Source organism: Numida meleagris, chromosome 2 (assembly GCF_002078875.1).
Source record: "Numida meleagris isolate 19003 breed g44 Domestic line chromosome 2, NumMel1.0, whole genome shotgun sequence".
Taxonomy (NCBI): domain Eukaryota; kingdom Metazoa; phylum Chordata; class Aves; order Galliformes; family Numididae; genus Numida; species Numida meleagris.
In genome coordinates, this window is record NC_034410.1 from 31435003 (window position 1) to 31455374 (window position 20372).

General features: G+C 38.0%; 1 protein-coding gene across 4 annotated transcripts in view; it reads left to right on the plus strand.

The window, feature by feature from the left end:
* The window catches only part of MPP6 (membrane palmitoylated protein 6), a 52105-nt gene that overhangs the window by 14933 nt on the left and 16800 nt on the right, over window positions 1–20372 (plus strand). For 2 of the 4 annotated variants that reach the window (XM_021387438.1, XM_021387440.1), the window contains exons 2-3: window positions 14737–14858; window positions 19426–19578. In XM_021387438.1, the coding sequence (XP_021243113.1) occupies window positions 14742–14858; window positions 19426–19578 (270 nt within the window). In that variant the 5' untranslated portion in view covers window positions 14737–14741. The remainder of the gene's footprint in view (window positions 1–14736; window positions 14859–19425; window positions 19579–20372) is intronic. The other 2 variants (XM_021387441.1, XM_021387439.1) reach the window with 2 other exon arrangements.

The following is a 20372-nucleotide window of genomic DNA, read 5'->3' on the forward strand; positions in this document are numbered from 1 at the left end:
TAAATACTCTTCTAAAGGGCATGTTATTAAACGATTTTCAACATGACACTCTGGTCCTTCTAATGGCTCCCTGTGTGCAGACAAACACTGCAATGTGGACCAGTAATCCAGTGAGTGGTTAGGTGGCTGAGCTTGTGCTTTTATTACTTTGCCACTGGATTTGTCCATGGATGATTTTCTGGCAGTCTATCTACATGCAGTTTATTTATATCCATTTTCTCAAGCTATTTTTCCCTTCCCAGCTGTGCCGAAAAACAAACTGAGGTCTGGCTTTGCACGCACATGTAGGTTATGTATAGTATGCTTCTGTCTGAGCTATTGGAATCTGTTAGTTAAGAGAAGTGCAAGCTCAGGCTGCTTAAAAATTGCAGCTGCTTTTTGAGGAGGGGACTGCTGACCAGTTTCAGTCTTGAATGTTAGTCTTATTCTTGCCCTTCGTGACCAGTGCAATGTGTGAAAAGGTATGCTGCAGGCCATGCTGACATACAGGGTATCCGCACAGTCGAAGCAGAATCCAGATTTCATAGAATATCCCGAGTTGAAAGGGACTCATAAGGATCTTTGAGTCCAAATTCTGGCTCCACACAGGATTTCCCAAAAATTAGACCAAATGTCTGCAAGTGTTGTCTGAATGCTTCTCGAACTCTGGTATGCTCAATACTGAAATGACTGCCTCGGGGAGCCTGTTTCAGTGCCTGAACACCTTTCTATTTGTGTTTCATTTCTATTTCCTTTACCAGTATAGAGGAAAATCAATTAACCAAAGAAAACCAACAAAACTAGTCAAACAGATTGATCTGCTTTTTATGAAGAGGGATTTGCACTTTCTGAAAATGCATTATCTCTTAGAATAGGTTTCGTTTCAGACCTTTCAAAATGGTGGGGAAGAATAAGGCCATTTAACTTCAATGCTGAGTTTGCACGAGCCAATGACTACTTCATCTATTTGATTCTTATTTCCTTTATGTTCTGTGTGACTTGTTGGCCTATATAGTATTTGGTTTCCGTTTCCAGTAGCTGTGAATGTTGTGAATGACTTTTGACCTTGTAACACCCAGAAAACAGAGTATTTTAGCGTTACAGAAGACGACATCATGGCCCTTTTAAGTTCACTCAGGAACTTGAGGATAACCTTATGTTAAATTATTCCACAATCTTAAAGCTAGTTCTGTCCAAAGAACCAATTTATCCACAGGAGGGTACATTGCTCTCTTTTTATATATCTCTCAGGCCCAATACACTTCTGGTAAAGAGGAATTTAATGGGGAGTATAATAAGCAGAAACTACTGTGGATGGGACTGACTGCTCTGAGAACTCATTTAGTGTGATGAGACAGTTCTCTTAACTGCCATGCTGAAGACAGTTGGCAAAGCAATTACTCTTTTAGGTCAAGACCCTGGCTTCGTAAAACCTTCTTGCGGAAAAGCCAAAACATGACATTATTTATCTGTTGCAGTGGGACTCCAAGATTGGGGATGAACAAGAGTCGTAGTCCCTAACTTGCTGTTTCTGATTTTGCATGGGGGAATTTTAATAGGCTAATTTGGCAGTCCTCTCCACTTCTTTTCTGTTGATGGAGTTATATTCTACGTCATTCTGACTACTGATACTGAAGCCACTCACTGAGCCTGGAAGCTTGTGCAAATCTGAGAGATTCCATAGCCAAAAAAACAGTGGGGGTCATCGCTCAATGAGGTACTTCTTGAACTAACATTTGTCTCTCTCCTCTTCCCACCTCAGCCTTCTGAGAGACCACTGACCAGTAGAACTGAGGATCAAAGCCAAGAAAGTCAAGCAGCTTTTACTATGCCACTGTAAATGGGATCAAAAATAGTTAGGATACAGGGATATGTATGAACTGCATTAAAGAGACAGCAATTTGAGTTTGGAGACAAGAAAGAAATTATCTTAAAGTTTCTTTAATTTTTTTCCTCTCTGTAGATTTTTTTCATGTTTCAGACACGCTCCTATGAACAAGTTTGATTGTGACTTCACTTTAGCAAGAAGGCATGTTATGAAAGAGTTCATGGTATGTAAATAAAAGTCATAGTAGTTGTAAACATTTCCACGTTCAGGTGTTACAGTGATTTTTCTATTTAGGAAAATGATTAGAAGCCTTGATAGACTGTATTCTTTAAGTTCTGCAGTGCTCTGGACTGTTCAAGAAGGAAAGTTTGGCTGTCTTTGCATTTACCAGAATGCCAGAATGTCTTTTTTTTTTTTTTTTTTGGGGGGGGGGGGGAGGGGGGAGTTGGAGAAGGGGTGGGAGAGGAAAAATTGAACAGATTTGCAGAATTTGGCTTCTGCTACAGTAATGGAGGGAGGGATTTATGTAATGTAGGTGAATGGAAGCATGTACTTGGCTATGGAAGAAGAGGAATAAGCAGAAGTGAGATGATTGTCTTCCGCTATTGGAGTTAATAGACTCTGCTTACTTTCATGTCACACGGTGTGGTCTTGGTACAATAGCAGCAGTTTACATCTGGGCATATAACGTGTTTCTGACTTCTCACTGTATAGTTTTGTTAGTAAGCTATACTTCATACTCAAGCACATTCTTTGGGCATTGGGGATGAAACACTGGTAGCTGTTGGAAGCGAGATGTTTGCATGTATACAGAGCTGAATATTTCAGGACATGAAATTTACTTTGTTTTCCTCTTATTGACTGCAGTCCTTCCTCTGTGAAGTGCCAGATCTCACGGTTCTGCCAACAAATGTGCTTAAAGGGAGAGCTGCATGGACAGGTGTCTCCAATTCATTGTGTAATTAAAAAACTTGTAACTGTTTAGTCACAAGTTGTTCACTGTAAGCCTTTGCTTAAAAGCTCTGTGGTTTGGCTTGTATTTTTATTGTTGTTTTTTGCTTTGGTTAGAGTGATTTAGTACATGATTGAAAATTCAGAAGATAATGAGCAAAACTTGATGTAACCAAACTTGGTATTCTGAGGCAATAAGGTAGAAAATTTCCAACTTCTCAGTATGCATCGCAGGTACGAGTGCAGAGCACCGTTTTGAAGGTACCCTTTACAGTTTCGATGTCTGTATCCACCTTATAACATGCGGAAAATTGTCTCCCAGTGTTCACAGTAGTAAGTTGCAAAATGACTTGAAAGTGAAGGTGATGAACATTTGAGATCGTCATTTTCTTAAAAAGGTGTGGTTCTTAATGCACATTGTCTGAAGACCACTGGAAATAACATTTCCCCTCACTGTTGTGCCTAGATATTCTTAAATTGAACTTTAATTTCCCATTTTAATCAAACGTTTGTGAATCTGAGTAAATCACGACAGTGTACTGTGGGAAAGGAGTCTGGGAGATGAAATGCATACCTAAAGGCAGCCTGACTTAATCCGTGGAATTTTTCAGTTCCCTTCAGAATTTGAGTGTCAAGGTGATCTCTTTATTCCTTTTGCAGGGTTCTTGAGCATATGCTTCCTAGGGCTAAAGTAAGGTAACTGCTGAGAATAAGGAATAGTTGTGCAAAGTGTGACTGTGTTTAGCTGAAAGAAAAGTTTTAGAACAGAATCTTGGTGGGGAAATGTTTTTCCAACGATAGATGTGTTAAGGACAGTAATGTGGTTTAATCATTTAACAAGCCGTCACGTTTTGCCATCTCTCTACTGAAGTATGAAAAGTTTCATGTGGTGTTCTTCACCGTTTCAAAAACATCAGCAATGTCATTCTACAAACAAATTTGGAAAAGCCATTTTCTATCCAATACATCACTGCTAGCATTGTCAGAACCTTCCAGCTGTGTTGTGCTAAAGGGTTTTTTTTTTTTTTTTCGGAGGTAGGGCTTTACCTAGAGTAAACAAGAACTGCATCATATGGCAAGGGTAGTAAATTTTTTTTTTTTCCCAAGTCATGCTGAACTGTGAAGTTGTTCATTTAGCAACCTACTTGTGCAGCTTTGTAACAAGTTGGTTTGAGGAGAGATGGGGAGTGCTTGCATAAAGGGATTATTTTAGTGGACGTGTTAGAGGTTGGGAATGAACTGCAGATGAGGTTTCTGGAAAGTGTGCTGTGTGATGCTATGGAAGTGAGGTTCTCGCCCAGAGACGACTACTTCAAATATAATAATTTTTACGGTTTTGTTCATGTCTGAAACTGACTTTCAATTAATAGAAAATTGCCCTGTACACTGTCTTGCATGGTGGGCCATTTTTCCTTCTAGAAAAAGTAGAGTAGGAGTCATATTGTAACCAAATGTATTTTCTACTTTAAATTAGAGTCACTTTCATTTCTTGATAGAGAACAGTATGTTGAGATGATCTGAATCTTTTCTAAAGCACTTTATATTGTGCTTGTTCTGTTTGTGTTCTGATTTTTGTGAATTTGTTGATCAATTTTCAAATGTTTGTGCAGCATCTATAATAGAACATCAAATAAAAGTATTTTAACGTCTGTATTGATGCTGATCTAATTTAAATACTCCAACAGTTTAGGTTAGAAGTAATTAAATTAATTAAACAAATAGTTCATAATAACAGAATGTGCAGCAGGCCATGCAGTACATGGATGTGATGTATTGAAAAGACATAGGTGTAGATTTTGGAGTGGGATCATCATAGTGGGATGACATGGTGTTGAAAGTGCTGTGTTTGAATGTTTTGTTACTAAACAATGCATTCTGCTATGAAATAAGTCTGAGAATGAGTTAGTACAGTTTTACATCACTGAATATCAGAACCTTTCACCACAAAATTCTCGGTTGTTAGAATTCCCTAGCGTCTCCTACTTCAGCTTCAAGCAGGTGGTAGCGTGAAAAGCAGCGTCTGAATTAAAGATGGTTTCAGCTGAAGTTCCTTGTCTAAGAGTTTGCACAGAAGCTAAAGAGGATAAAAACCAATGTGGAAAAAAAAATCAATTTGAAGCCTGGAATAATAGCAATGGGACAAAATATACATGTAGTGTTCTGCACCCAAGGGAAAGGGCAGTTCAGCTACAAATGAAGGTTTGGAGGAAACAGAAGCAGACCAGCAGATTGAGCTGACCATGTAATGGAACTGTGAGAAGGACAAAACAGACCGTATGATCTGCCTGTATCAGTAGAAAGGGAAATATTACTGGTGTTGTGCAAGCAGCTCGTGAAACTCATGTCCAATTTACTTGGAACAGTTCTGACTGTCCATACTGGAAGAAGGTGCAGACTGGAAGGGACACAGAGGAGTTACTCAAGGTTTGCTTCTTTCCTCATAATATAAGAGAGGCTCAACTGCATTATTTATGTTAGAGAAAAAAATGCCCAATGGCTTTTATAAAATTGAGTGGTAGGAGTGATCAGGTGTTTTCATGTGAAGGATGCAAACTTCAGAGAAAACAGCAGGATCTCCTGCATCATGGGTCTCCAGCAGTGCTAGGGCTGGAAGAACCTCACTACTCTACAAGTGGGCACAATGTTGTTACTTTGCTATGCGTAGAGTATCTAATTTTGTATACTAAAAGATTCCATGTCTTGTTGGCAGTCTCACCCAATGCATATTATTGAATAGCTCTGAGTATTGTTCTGAGCTGAGACATTTACACTGTCAGCAGAGTACCTTACAATCCTTGTGAATTGTAGCTTTCTCCTTTGAAAGTATGCATATGTAGTGTGCCTGGGTAAATGCTTCGATAAACATGTTCATAATAAGGCTTGAACTCCCTGTTGAGTTGTTTCTGGAGTGTCTGCTCTTAGAAGTGGGGCAGCACTTGCATCTCAGAGCTTAACAGCTTGTATTTACTCTCTATGGCAGTATTGATTGGAAACCAGTGACAAGAAGAGAGTTTGTAACACACAAAAAGTGGAATTCTCCTTTCCATTTGGGAGACTGTTCACTCTTTTCCTAAATTTAATGTTTGTTTGAAGAAGGAGTCTGATTTAGGAAGAACTCTTCACTGATTTCCAATTGGCCAGGACATCAATGTGATAGGTGGTTCTGCAGGTCTTCAACAACTTTTCCTTTGAGAAGAATGGTACAGTGATCTGAATAATTGTTTTTTTTTTTAATTTATTCCTGGATATATATAAGTAAAAAATGGTTTTTTTACTTATGGTATTATTTTGTCAGTTAGTTTTGTAACAAAAATACAGAGATATTCATCTCTTCATCTAGTTGTTTCTCGCAAAATAGTAGGAAAGGTAATTGTTGCAATCCAGTAAGTTCAGCCTACTCTGTCAGTTAAAAGTGGAGCGAGGCATACGTGTCCCAAAAGTTGTTGAATTTGTACTGGAATGTTGGGTATAAAGTAGTACCTTAGACTGCATATCCTCCTTTTTGCCTTCATTAAAAATCAGTTGAAAGAATATCCTTTAGAACCTGAAATATAAATCGGTCAAAGTATTAAGGTGATATAATCCTTGTTCACCAAAACTGAAATTTGTTCTGGGATTTATGCTAGTGTTCATTTAAAGTTCAGTAGTCTTTGTGTGGCATCAGTACATACCTTTCTAAAATCTATGGCTGAAAAGTAGGAACATTTACAAGTAATTTAATTCATCCTTCTGTTAAAGCTTTTAGCGGACTTGCTTTTACATGCTGTAGTTTGTGTTGTATGATGACAGAAGCTTTTACATCAAATTCTTTCAGTATTTTATTTCAAATGCAATTGCTGCCTTGGAATTTGAGGCACAGTACGAAGTTTTTAGTTTCCTTTCTATTGAAACACGTTTTTTTTTTTCCTGCAATGGAAGCTTTTACGTATAGTGTCCTACTTGCCTAGACTGCAGGTAGTGGCTTTCAGAAGTGTGGAATATCTCTTTTTCCTTCCACTGTCCTTCATGGCCTCCAACAGATGTAGGCTTCTGGGTTACTTAAATGCTTGACAGTAATTTCTTCAATCTCTGCAATATTTGGACTTCGTATCTGTGCAGCTCAACGGGTTCAAAGAAATGTGTATGTTCCGAAGGTTTTTTTTTAAAGATCTCAACAAATGCTTCATCAAAATGGCGACATATTACAGTGAGAGGAAAAGTAGTGGTTTCTTTTAAGCTATGTCTTATTTTAACTGTGTAATATAAAAGTTAGAGGGAGAAATTGAACTGATTTCAAAACTTGGCTCCTTAGTACTGACCTTTAGGAAGATTAACACAGGAAAATTCAGCTAGAGCAAAAGTTGTATATATTTAGGGCAATGTGTAATCTTCTCAGAAATTGTGGAAATAAATTTATTTGTTGGCATCTGGCAGTGGTGATGTTCAGATCTTCAGCAGAGATGTACTATAGTCATTACATTTCTAATGGACGGTATTTAGAAGTTGTAAAATAGTATGTTAGCAATTTAGTGTCATTTCATACATTGTTTGGAGGCGTAGGTCTGCTTCTTTTTTTTTTTTTTTTTTTCAGCGTTGTGAAAATTCTTATGTTTAGCTCAAAACCAGCAATTGTAGTACATCTTCTTCAGTGTCACCTGAGTTGCCCTAGAGAGATGCAGGCATCCGTAAATGAGCTGATGGTATTTGAGGGTTTAAACTGAGGCCTTTTACATCACAGAAAGAGTGGAGATTTCTATCTTTCAGTATGGCTATCAGTATGAGTTGCCGGTATTTATTTGAAGATAATTATCTCCAGGGGTGGTGATTCCGTAGCTTTTGTGGGCCACCTGTTCCAGTGTTTGACCACCTGTGCAGTAAAATAAAGGACTTTCTTGGGTTCAGGTGGGATTTTTTGTTTTGATTGTTTGCTTGACTGTTTTTAATGTCTACCCATTGCCTTCTGCCTTCTCAGTAAACGCTGCAGAGATGACTCTGGCTCAGTGTTCTTCATTCCCATGAATTGTGTGTGTGTGTATATACACACACATGCACATATATATTCTTTGATAAGATCCTGCTTGAGTATTCTCTGTGTTGAATAGTCCCAGCTACCATCCTTCCCTTGTGGGAGAGGTGCTTTAATTCATTGGAAAATACTACTTCTTGGTGGAGATTGGAAGCAATTTAAGCAGAAAAATGGAAAAGTGAATTCTCTATTTAAATAATTGCATCTCCCGAACCTTTCAGAAGGTACCCTACGCCCTCCTGCCTCTTTCAGAGTGGCAAAAATGCCATAATGAAGAAGCAAATTCATTAGGTGGCTCAGGCTGTAATAAAGGAATCACCATGCAGGTATAAAGCTCAGTATAAACCATTATATGAAATGCCTGTAACTGTCAGAAAAGACATTCAGCATATTTGTGTGTGTATGCTCCTCAGTTCACGATCATCTGTGTCTGAATCTTGCATCAGTCTTTCTCTAATGAATATTATCAAGTTTTCTAATGTTACTATCATTTAAACACCTGTATAGGCTTATTATCAAAACATGAACCTTAGTGAGCTTCAGGTTAAACCAGCTGCCATCATACTTCACAGTTGAGATGATTTCTTTACAACTCTTCACGAGAAGTCCAACACAACTTCCTCAGTACCAAATTTCAGTGTAGCTATTGGCAGTATCTTATTGTTGGTTTTGATATTTCTCTGCAAATGAAACATAGCCTTTTAATTCAGCTAGTTTTGGAGGTGTGATGCTGCGTGTTGCCTTTTTATCCACTGAAATAATTTTAAAATAGTGCTCTTCTGTCCAAAAGATGCAGCTGTGAGGTCCATCTGTTCATCAGAAATTGTGTGCTTCTTCATTTTGTAGCTAAACTGAATAGCCTGAAAGAAGTGAGGCTGTAGTATTTAGGATGCAGAAGTGTTGGTTGCTTTTCCCCCGTGACTTGTGACTTTAAGAGCCATGACAAAAAATGGGCAAGTAAGATGTAGTTGAGCTGGGTTTGTTAAGGGTATGGGCTGCTTGAGCTTCTATTTATAGTTATGCTAAAATAGCTCAGTCTCTGCTTGTCAGGAGATGTGGAGAAAATAAAGTAAAAAGAAAAGAAAAAGAAAAAAGAAAACATCTCTAGTCATTTGTTACTTCTTTTCAACATGCCAAAATTCAGTGAGGAGAATATAAGTTTCCAGGGGAGCATTCGATCTTATCAATTAGACCATTCCTTCTTCTTTTCCTAATTCACTGCCAGATATGCTATTCATTTCTCTGATTCTGCAGTCAATGAGGTATGCACGCTGCAGAAGGCAGCTTCCTTAATTAAACAGTCTGGCTGCATTTCTAGAGGAGGGCCATTCTTTACTGGATGAGGAAGGGGTCCTGCTTAGAAAATGTGCCTGTGATGTGATGTTACAGTGGAGTGCTGCCCAGAAAAGCTTAAGTAGGATTTCAGTAGGGTTCCAGCCACGTTAGCCTAGTGCTACCTGCCTGGAGGACACCTCACTGCTGCTGTAGGTGCACAGATCCTGGATGCTTGAGAGTCCAAGTATCATCATACCCTACAGCAGTAACAGTGTAGGCATACTTCGCGTGGCATTATGTAACTGATTTGTAACGTGGCAGAGAGACCAAGCTGCCGTTGTGTGTTCTTTGTGTAGCTCTTGTCTGGTTTCTGCATCTGATCTCTGCTTGGTATATTCAGCTGCTGGCTGTGGCAATGCAAGCACGGTGCCCCATGTGCTCACTGCAGAGTGCTTTCCCAGAGATTCTTTTCTTACTCTGCTTTCTGAACCTTACCCTGACAAAGCCCTCTGTTTCTAATTAATGTTTCATATACTCTTAATGAGTGGTCTGTTAGTGAATCATTTGTGCTAGTTCAAAATGTTAGCATGCTCATAGGTATTCCTGCGTGGAGAGAAGCAGTCAATTCAGAATAACCAAATAACCTGCAGTATAAATCCTTTTTTTTTTTTTCTTTCCCTGTGCATATTTAGGTGTCTTAGGAAACTTTTCTTTTGGATATATCCCGCTTGTAAAGATTTTCATTCCCCGTGAGAAATTGTTTCCAAACTTGTGCATGTGACAAGATTTTAATCTAACTTTCAAGATTTCATGTGAGCTACCACTCGCACCAACAGTCCTTGAGGTATTTATCATACGTCCCTATCCGAATGAGTGGGTCATGGGAAAATAATTATGCATACGTTTATTTAAGCGTATTACACAATTTTCTTTTAATTCCCCGTTCATTTGTTAGCTTGGAGAATAATAAAATGAAATTAAGCTAAAAAATCTGTGCAGGGTATTCATTCTGCAAAGCTTTCATTTTCCCCAGTGAGTGACACATTTGTCTTCTGTCTGCAAATCTGGAAAATTTATTTAAATGTATGCTTCCTTTTTCCTCTACATGGAATTAATCTAGTCAAGAATTAAGCACTGAAAGAAAAAGTAAAAATCAAATTTGATGAAAGAGTCATAGTTGAGAACTTGTTGAAAATCTGTCTTTTTTTTTTTTTTTTCTTACAAATACAGGAAGAGTTTGTTATAGTAACTTTTACTTCTATTTGATCTGAATTTACTATTGTAAGGTACAGTATGTAGATTAAGCCTTTGAAGCATCTGCCTTTGGTTATCTGAAGAGCCATACATGAATTTAGGATGAGTTAATTCTGGTTAGTAAATTGTGCATTCGTAAGTGAAATTTCTGGATTCTCAGACCTCAGGATGCATAGTAACTACTACAAACATCAGTTAACATGCCTTCCCCCTGCTTCTCCCTTTCCCTTTTTGGTATGGGCTTCAAGTGATAAACTGGTTACTTTGAGTATGGACTCACCTGCTCAGTAGGAATAAATTGTTCAGTGCATGTACGCAACGGGGTAGTACACTCCTGCTGAGTCTTGCTTGAGGCTTTAAACTTCCAATGTTTATAAAGATGTTCTTTGAAAATTGACTGTGGGAATTAGTTGTGTTTGTATTTTCCCTGTCACTAAGCCAGCGGCTGTAGTGGAGGGTGTCTCACTGTAATCTCATTTTCTCTTAGGAGTCCTATCTCAAGCTCCATTCTGTTGGTACTTTTTCCTGAGAGTCCTTTACTTCAACACCTTGTCTCAACTGAAAGCCTCTTTCTGCTGCTCAGTTCCTATGCTCTGTCTGGAGGCTGTTGTCAAGGTGTGTTTCTTGTAATGTCTGTATTCCTAGCTCATTTCTTTAACCATGCTTATTACCTGTTATCCTCACAAATCCTTGGCTGTGATGAAAATTTGCAGTTTTATCCAGGTGGCTCTTCGAATATATAAAAAGGCTGGCGTTTGGAGGGAGAAGGAAGTAAATATTACAGCTCTTAAAGTTAATGTGTTCTTACCAGTTTCCTCTAAAAGATGGAATGGGGGAGGCGAGAGTCGTAGTTAATATTTTCCCCAAAGGAAAAGCAGACGCATCTTTTTTTATTGGACACCAAAGTATTCAATAGCATGGAACACTCCTGAGAACTTGGCTTATGCAATTTGATGGCTTACCAGGCTTTGAATTTCTTCACTTTGGTTCTTAGTTCTTGGATGCCTGACTTTACATTTAAGTTCTGCTCTTTTTTCCCTCTCCCTCCCCCACCTCCTCCAGCAAGTAACCAGTATCAGCATTTCAAGGGCAGACGTACTTCATGGGAAGAGATGGGAGGCTCAAAGGCAGTGTTTGATAGAGATTACCAAATCTAAATATCCTAAATTCCTTAGTTCCATCTATTTCTTAAGATCTCTTAACTGAAACTTCCCTTTGTATTTGTCTTCAGCGTTCATTCCTGCTGCTCCAAAGCAAAGATGCTTTTCTAAAAACTCAGGTGTCAGTTAAGACTGCTACTTGAAATTCCATATATATCTGCGTTGCTTGGAAAGATCATTATAATTAACCTTGGAAACAACATATCTCCTGCTGATTGTAGTTTAATAAGACTTTTCCCTAGAAATGAATTAACAAAAGACTGATGAATAGATATGCAAAAAGGGAATCTATATAACACATTTATCAAAGTGTCTTTCCTTTTCCCCTCCTCCTGGTTAAATTCTCTTTGTAAATCATATTGTTTGAAAGTACTTGTGTGAACATCTAGGGCATACGAAGGAAAATATGTTGCTTAAGCTTTCAAAGCTATTTTCACATGAGAGCAAATGTTATCATTCCACATTGAATGTGTACTACATTTGAAGTTGGCCCCTGACTTGCATAATACATTTTGAAAAGGTGAGATTAACGTGCTTCTAGTCCATCGCAAAAAGCTTGTCTGTAGTCTCCATGTACTGTTGCTTTTATATATATGTATCAACTAACATAATTCCTGTTGAGAGATGCTCTTGATGACTTTTGGAAAAACAACATTTGGTCATGTTCTGATTTTTTTTTTTTTTTTTTTGCCGGGTGAGTATAAAGCAGTGAAGAGTTAACCATAAAAAAACTGCTATGTTGTTTCCATGTAGTAGTCAACAGGTGCAAAATCTGCATTGAAGCTAATTAAAACTTTCTCTCACACACAATTTTGCTTTACCTTATAGCCGAATAATAAAAAAAAAAGGGTACTTAATAATATTTTTACTCAACTACTTAGATCTTTCCTTTAAGATGGGGAACTAGTTATATCAAGGCACTGTATAGTTCTGTGTTGTGTTCAAATTCGAGGATCAATCTAGGATGCATTATCCCAAGTTATGTACATCTGCTTTGTTTCCTTTCTAATACTGAAGAAATGCTATTGTAGCTAAGAGAGCTGTCACCACTAGAGAGCGTGAGGATGAGAGAAGGCACCCATCAGGTGCATGGCAGTGTTTTGGGTTTTGAGCACCTGGGATGCAAGTCTGCTTTTGTGAATTTTTTTATAAAGGTGTCTGCTGCTTTCCAAGAGCACTAAAGTATGCTTTGGCAACTTTGATGATAGAATTTGTGAAACTTTTATTAAATGTAATCTTCGTTTGAAAATACCCTGCACAAAGCCTGAAAGTCATTCTTGTGAAGCTTAAATGATTCTCTCAACAGCTTCTCTTTGATGATAATGTTTTAATAGAAATTTTAATTTTAAATTTGATCATCTAAGGTAGGCTGAATTCTGAAAGGGTTACATAGGAAACAATTTATTGAGATATATACGGAATGCATTATGCATTGGTAGCTAAACTCCTCAAGATACAGGACTGACTTAGTCTGAGGAAGACAGGGACTCTTTCCAGGTTGGTTTAGTGTCTTTATCCAACGTGTGATCACTAACAGCACTTTGTCTATTGGAAACATAGAAGTAGTATTGCTTCAAAATCTGAAAGCTTGGTTTAAGTGTCACTTTTCTTCCTATCATGGTTTTACAGAGGATTCATGTTTTGGAAGCGAGAAGCGTGGTTAAAACATTAAAAAAAAAATGAAGTCTCTTGACATTCACTGCCGTAGTTAAAATGTACTGTACAAGATGATTTGATTGTTGAAAAGTCAGCTCCACTTGAGAGAAAGTACAGCCAGAAAGTATTTTCTTGGAATGGAATTGTCTGTGAAACATTCAAATTAGAAAGTAGGTGTTGAGAAATGCTGTTATTCTCTTACTTCGCTGTGTTCCATAATAACTTTCATTATAAAGCAATGAGGAAAGTTAAGGGTAAATTCTTGTGTGGGAGAGGGGGCTTATAGACTTTCTGATTATCTTGATGTATGCTGCTATGCAGCATGCGGAGTATTACAGTACACAGTGTTTTTTTCTAATACTTTTGTTGGGGAGCTTGACAGAAAAATTTTTAGTAGGCCTATGTATGTGCCTGTCTGAATTTGTAAATGCAACTCTGCAGGAGTTTGACAACATTGTTAAAAAAAAAAAAGAACAGTGTAGGTTTTTCACTACTAAGATAATACTAACAAGATGAGTATATTTAATCACGTGTTGGAAAAGGTGAAAAAAATCATTCACCTTGTGAAGGGCATCATAACTTTCTTCAGTGGTGTCCCCTTTTGTGCTGAGCCTGAGCTTGCATCCACTCTTTGCAGACTTGAAACTAGCCTAGGAAGTGCCTACAAAGGGCTACTGCACACATGCTCAAATGCACAAGAACTCTGCAGTATGTGAATGCGCTGACCCTGCTGTCTAACATAAAAGATCTGTTTTGTTCAGTTCTATCTTAAATGAAAGGGTTGAAGGACTGGTTATACAATAAATTCTCATCACCTCATAAATGACATTGTGAGACAAGGGAGCGGGGATGGTAGGATTTATGGAGGTTTTCTTGAGCCCTGTTGTTCCCTTTTGACCCAAGCTACTGTAGTTCTCTCTGTGAGGTTGTTGGCCAGGAACATCTCCACCGAGGAAGCCATGCAAATGCAGTCTGTTTCAAGTTCTAAGATGTACTTCCCAATGCAGTATGTTGTGGAGCCAGCTTGGTGCTAGCATCTGCAGCACTTACTCTTAGCGCAATTAGTCAGAACTGGGGGCTGTAAATGACTGCTGGAAGTGGACACGAGTGCTGCCAAGAGCTTCCTTAGCAAGACATCTTTGGTTTTAAAAAAAGTAGTTGAAGTTGTGTTCATTTCAGAAACAGTGACGTCTGCCTATAGAAGCATTCTAAAACTTACAATTCTTTTGTGTATGTATGCTGGCCGAAAACTTTCTCTGAAGGAGAGATGAAACAAAACATGAGTTAGTTGCTTTGATTGTATTTGGATATTATGCGTATCCATTTATGTAGTTTATACTTGAGATATTTCTCAGTCTTTAAGTAGTATTTAATTTTTAATCGAGGCTGAGAACATTCCTTTAAGTTGATCGTGATGGTAAGGGTTTGGATAGATAACTTATTTCCATCGTTCAAATGAAAGAATAGTATTTTTTCTTTTCTGTCTACTTGCGCTCAGTAGGTATAGTTAGCGGTTTAAAATCTCTAATTCTATTACTGTGGTGTTCTCTTGAGTTTTTGCTATTTATCCAAGGCTGTTTTGCTCAGTACTTAGTTTTGGTTTTTTTGTCATTTTTTTCTCTTGTCAGCAGCCATGCAGCAGGTACTGGATAACCTTACTGATCTGCCGACATCAACAGGTGCTGAAGAAATAGACCTGATTTTCCTCAAAGGAATCATGGAAAACCCTATTGTAAGATCACTTGCTAAGGTATTTCAACTTCCTGCTCTGAGTGGAATCTGAAAATGTTATATCTGGTACTATTACGTGAACATTAAGTATGGATTGAGGTGTCATGGATTGATAACGTGGGAGATCTAGAGAAAGGAGTAAAATTCAGGGACTGCAGTAGTAATGTGTTGAAATTATTTATGAAGAAAATATCAAAATACTTGAAATCAGAGGTATTTGGTTTTAATGGTTTTGTGACTCTTGTGGAAAACCCAAGTTCCTTGGAAAAAATGTCCCCTTGGAAAAAATGCTAGACATTTGAAAATGAAAAACGAGAGCAATAATCTTCTTTCCCCCATGGCATAAACAAGTCATCTTTTTGGCTCAGAATGACTTTCTGATCAACCCAATGAAATATTCTCTCCAAGTTTTCCTGGATCTCAGACTGATTGGCAGCAGTCAGATACGGGCTAACCTTAATTGTGGTCTTACATTATGCAACTACTTTATTTATAGATGGTAGCATTCATTTTGAAGTATCTAAGGTGATGTTTACAAAAATTCTTTAGACCTTAAAGTTAAAATGTAGCTTATTTTATCATGAGAAAATGCAGTCGGTATCATACAGCACTTGCATTCCTTCTTATTCTTCATAAAAATAAGTTCCTTACATCAGAAAAAAGAGTTAACTGATATATAGCTGTCTCTTTAATATGAATAAACATCTGAAGTGATGCCCTGTGGGCAGCCAGGAAGTACTCTGTAAAGCTAAAGGATCATTGTGCACAGATTTTGCTCTATAAAAATCTGGAAAGGAAAGCATAAGAATTTGTATAAGAATTCACTTTTATTTAACTGTTAGTTGCAAGCAGAACACAGCTCAGAAGAGAGAAGAAGCAATATATGTATTGATATAAAATAATGATTTAATGAAACAGGGACTTAAGAAGGTTTGAGATTGCAAGGTACACTTGATTATTTACTTACTAGAAAATACGATTAAACACACTCATCCAAGAGACTCTCCCACTGAGTCACAAGGTTCAAAGTGGACCCCCTTGTTTTCTAAACACCTTGAACTGCAAAGGGAAGGAACCTAGGTGTGGCTGAATTCACTCCTAGTGACAGACTTGATAACGTTTTGTATGTGCACAATCAATCTATGATATAATCTTAGCAAGCTTACAAAGCTTAGCAAGCTGTTAGTCACTTTCTGAGGGTTTATAGCAGCAAGGAATCTCTTGATGTTGAAGTGAGGGTCTCTGCAGTAGCCATACCCTCAAGAACTATCCCTGCTTGAGGGCAGATCTTGTCATGCAGCCAGCTGCTGTGCAGGAGAGCTCAACAGGCTCTTGGGCTGCTCATTATTTATGGATTAAGATGACTGATTCACTCATATTTACATCCCAACTACAGATGTTAGTTTCTTCCAAATTTGGCTTGAGCCAAACATAGACTAGCACAGTTGTTAGGTGGGCAGACAGCTCAAATTAGCCCTTGGCTATTGTGTTTTATTTCCCATCGATCTGTTCTCAGCCAGATGCAGCCTTCATAACCAGTTTCACCCATCATGATTGCCACTGATGGTTATCTGCTGAAGTCAGATGTAGCTGTCACAACCATCCAAGGTGTTTATCACTCGAGGAGCGGCAGGGGAAATAAAGGTCAAGTTGGACAGGGCAAGAGGAGCACACCATCGCACAGTTCAAGAACACTGGTTACAAGTGGAAGAAATTGCATAGGAATAAAAATAGAAACAGTGGAAGCGTCTCATCTGGTGATGAGAGAACTGCAGAGGGGAAAATTTGTGTGCTAAATTTACTGGAGTTAAGTTAAAAACACTTTCTTGATTAGAATTGTTTCCAACTGTAGTATCTGTTACATACTTCATCTATAATATTTAAAATGAAGAGAATGTTCATTGCAAAGAGTTTATTCTTACAAGAATTTGTAGTTTTCCAGTAATTTCCAAGAATTTGTAGTTGTCCAATTATAATGTAACATTTAACTAGCAGGAATTTAACTAGCAGATGTTAAAAAAGAAGTGCTTGTAATGGAATAGTCTTAACTATAAACTTGCTTTCTCTAGAACACTGAAAGGTTTTAACTGAGTACATGTGGCATTACCACACTCAGGTTTTTTTTCTGATTGCTTCTGCATTAAACCCCAAACTTCCATCCCTATCCAACGATAACACAATTCCTGAAGTGTATGCATTGAGTTTGTACAAATACATTTGCCTCTAGAAGTATATCAACTTTGCTTTTCTATTAGAAGAGCTAGTTTTATCAGAATTGTGAATTCTCAAAGAACTCTGAGATTGTCAGAATATTTGTCCACATTCATTTCAGACCGGCCAGAAATGTAAAAAGCCTTTTCATTTTCCTTTATTAGAATCACAGAATCACAGAACACTGTGGGTTAGAAGGAACTTTAAAGACCAACTAGTTCCAACCCCCCTGCTGTTGCAGAGACACCTTCCACTAGATCAGGTTGCCCAAAGGCCCCTCCAGCCTGGCTTTAAACACCTCCAAGGATGGGGCATTCACAGCTTCTCTGGGCAGCTTGTGCCAGTGCCTCACCACCCTCTGAGTAAAGAATTATTCCTAATATCTAATCTAAACCTACCCACATTTAGTTTAAAGCCTCTTACCTCCAGTTAGTCAGCTATTAAAACTCAACATTATATTATGTATACATAATTATATACACATTATATGGTATTTTTAAAGAAAAAAGTGGGAAAGGAGGTAACTGAAATTCTTTAATCTTATGATAGTTTTGCAACTGGAGTGTGGTTGGAAGCTGATAGATCTAGGTTTCTATTTGCTGTAAAAGAAGGGAACTTCTAGAAGAAGGATATTGGTTCCTGTAGGTATTGTGTACAAAATGGCATTTCTTTATTAAGGAGGATGTGTGTAGATGCCAAGCTGCCGATGAATTTTGTAATCACAGTCCTTTGGTATGTGGATGCTGGTACTGGGGAATGTTTGAAAAGTCTTTCTGTATGTTGTTAGCCTTCCCAGCGTTTTATCGTCATTTCTGCAGAAGTGCCATTTTACAGATCCAAAGTAGAATTCAATACTCAGATGATTTCAGGGAACAAAGTTTTCTAGGCTCAACAAAATTTTATTTTAACGTCTGTTTTAAAACACTAATAAGAAAGTAGATCTGTGCACATACCTTCAAATTGTATTTGTGGGATGTATATATGGAGGACTCTTAAATTAATCCATTATTTTTTGTGTTTTTACCTGCCACAGGAATAGTTCATTCCTTAGCTTTGTGTTGCTGCAGTGTTGTAAATAACTCTCAATTCAGAATGCGATGAGAATCTTAGCTATTTTTGGTCCTCCTCTTATTCCCCCATTCTATGATACAGAGCTTTCTGTAATAAATAAAACATTTGTGTTTATGAGGTATCTCTCTTGCAGCTCCAAGTTCCTACATCTCAATGCATTTAAGTATCTGCAATGTTTAGGAAAGGATTGTGTCTGCAGCAACAGCTCTAGAAAGAGATGAAAAGGAGTCACAGAATCACAGAATGGTTGGGGTTGGAAGGGGCCTCTGGAGGTTTCTGGTCCAAGCCCCCTCTGCTCAAGCAGGACCACCTACAGCTGCTTGTCCAGTATTATGTCCAGATATCTTTTGAAGACCTCCAAGGAGGGAGACTCCACAACTATTCTGGACAGCCTGTGCCAGTTCTGTCACCCACAATATATAAAGTACTTCCTAATGTTCTGACTGAACCTCCTCAAACTGTTTCAATTTGCACCCAATGCCTCTTACCCTATGAGTGAGCACCAATGGAAAGAGCCTGATTCCATTTTTTTGTACTCTCAGGACGAGGCCGTCCCCCTTAAGGCTTTTCTTCCCTAGGCTAAACATTCCCAGCATTCTGTCTTTCTTCATAGGAGAGATGCTCCATTCTGTCATGTTAGTGGCCTTTCACTGAGCTCTCTCCAACAACTCCATTGTTCTGGGCAGCCCAGAACTGGACACAGGACTCCAGGTGTGGCCTCACCAGCATTTAGGGGAAAGATCACCTCCTTCAGTTTGCAGGCAGCACTCTTACTAATGCAGCCCAGCATAGTTAGCCTCCTTTACTGCAGACTTTTTCAGAACTCCCTTTAATTAGGCAGACTTTCTTTTAGAATTTGCCATTCAAATATACTTGACTAAGAGGAGCCTCAGGTAAACATTTCTCCAATGCAGACTATATTTTTCCAAGCCAATTGCATAGTTCCCTGTTTTGTTCTTCTAAAAGGTCTACTTGTACTGGGTTCTGAAGCAGAAAAGGTCTGAGGCGTGGTACTGTTCAGAGAGGGCTATTTGATGAATGTAACATGGAGGCCATAGGAAATAGGGCCATGCAAGCACATCTGACAGGTGCTGCTTATAAGGTTTGTCATGTCACGTTGTTAAGGACACAAAATCCTTCAGCAGTTACAGAGACAAAATGTGCAGATTAGACTATATGTAATTGTTCCTGTTTTCCCACTGAAGGATGCACCAAGAAATGAATTAAAAGGTTTATAATCTAGAGGTACTATCTACTTGAAACTTAATTACATTATAGTTTTATATAATTATTTTATCTTACAGGCTCATGAGAGACTAGAAGACTCTAAACTTGAGGCTGTCAGTGACAACAACCTGGAGCTGGTGAATGAAATTCTTGAAGACATCAGTCCCTTAATAAATAAAGATGAAAATGTTGCGGAATTGGTTGGAATACTCAAGGAACCTCATTTTCAGGTGCCTCCTTTTTACTCCTTTTTACTGTATACAACCCACAGTATTACTTTGCACATATGGATCTTAATATAATAATGAAACAAAACCTGGACTGTAGCCAACTTTAATGTAGGATTTTAATCTGATTGCAGGGTAAAGTAGTCATGTGGAGTTAAGAATGAACATGATTTTAGTCTTTAATACTTCAAGTACATCTTCATTCATGGTATTGTTTCTGTTGTAAGTCTACAGGTATACTGGAGGTTACTCAAAGGCTTTATTCTTAGCTTTTCCAAGTGGTCTCAGTTCTTGATACATTCTGCATTTCAGTTCAGCTTTTTGCATTCATACTCATCTAAGGTATACAGTTTGCAGAGTGAACGAACTTGATTCTATTATGCCATGTGATCTACATTGAGCTTAAGTTGCAACTCTACATCCGTCTTACTTAACATAATGTTCTACTAAACGTAAATGAAATTTTGACATATTCTTGTTTTCCTATTGCTGCTATTCTATTACCAGTTTGTATATTGGCCCTTAAAGATCAGGATTTGTAAATCCTCACTGGATTCTGAACTTTCTAGGCCAGCTTCAACTTGTTTTGGTACTTTGCAGTAGGTGTCCTAAACAAAACAAAACAAAACCAAAAAAAAAAAAAAAAAAAAGACCAAAACTTTTGCCACAGCGTAAACACTTCTTTTGGCAGACAGGTATAGTGCCATAGAAACATTTTTTGCTATAGAAGTTAAATCATGTCTGGATGTTTTTTGTTTTCTAAATTTTCAGTTGTATGTTATACAAACATAGCAGTG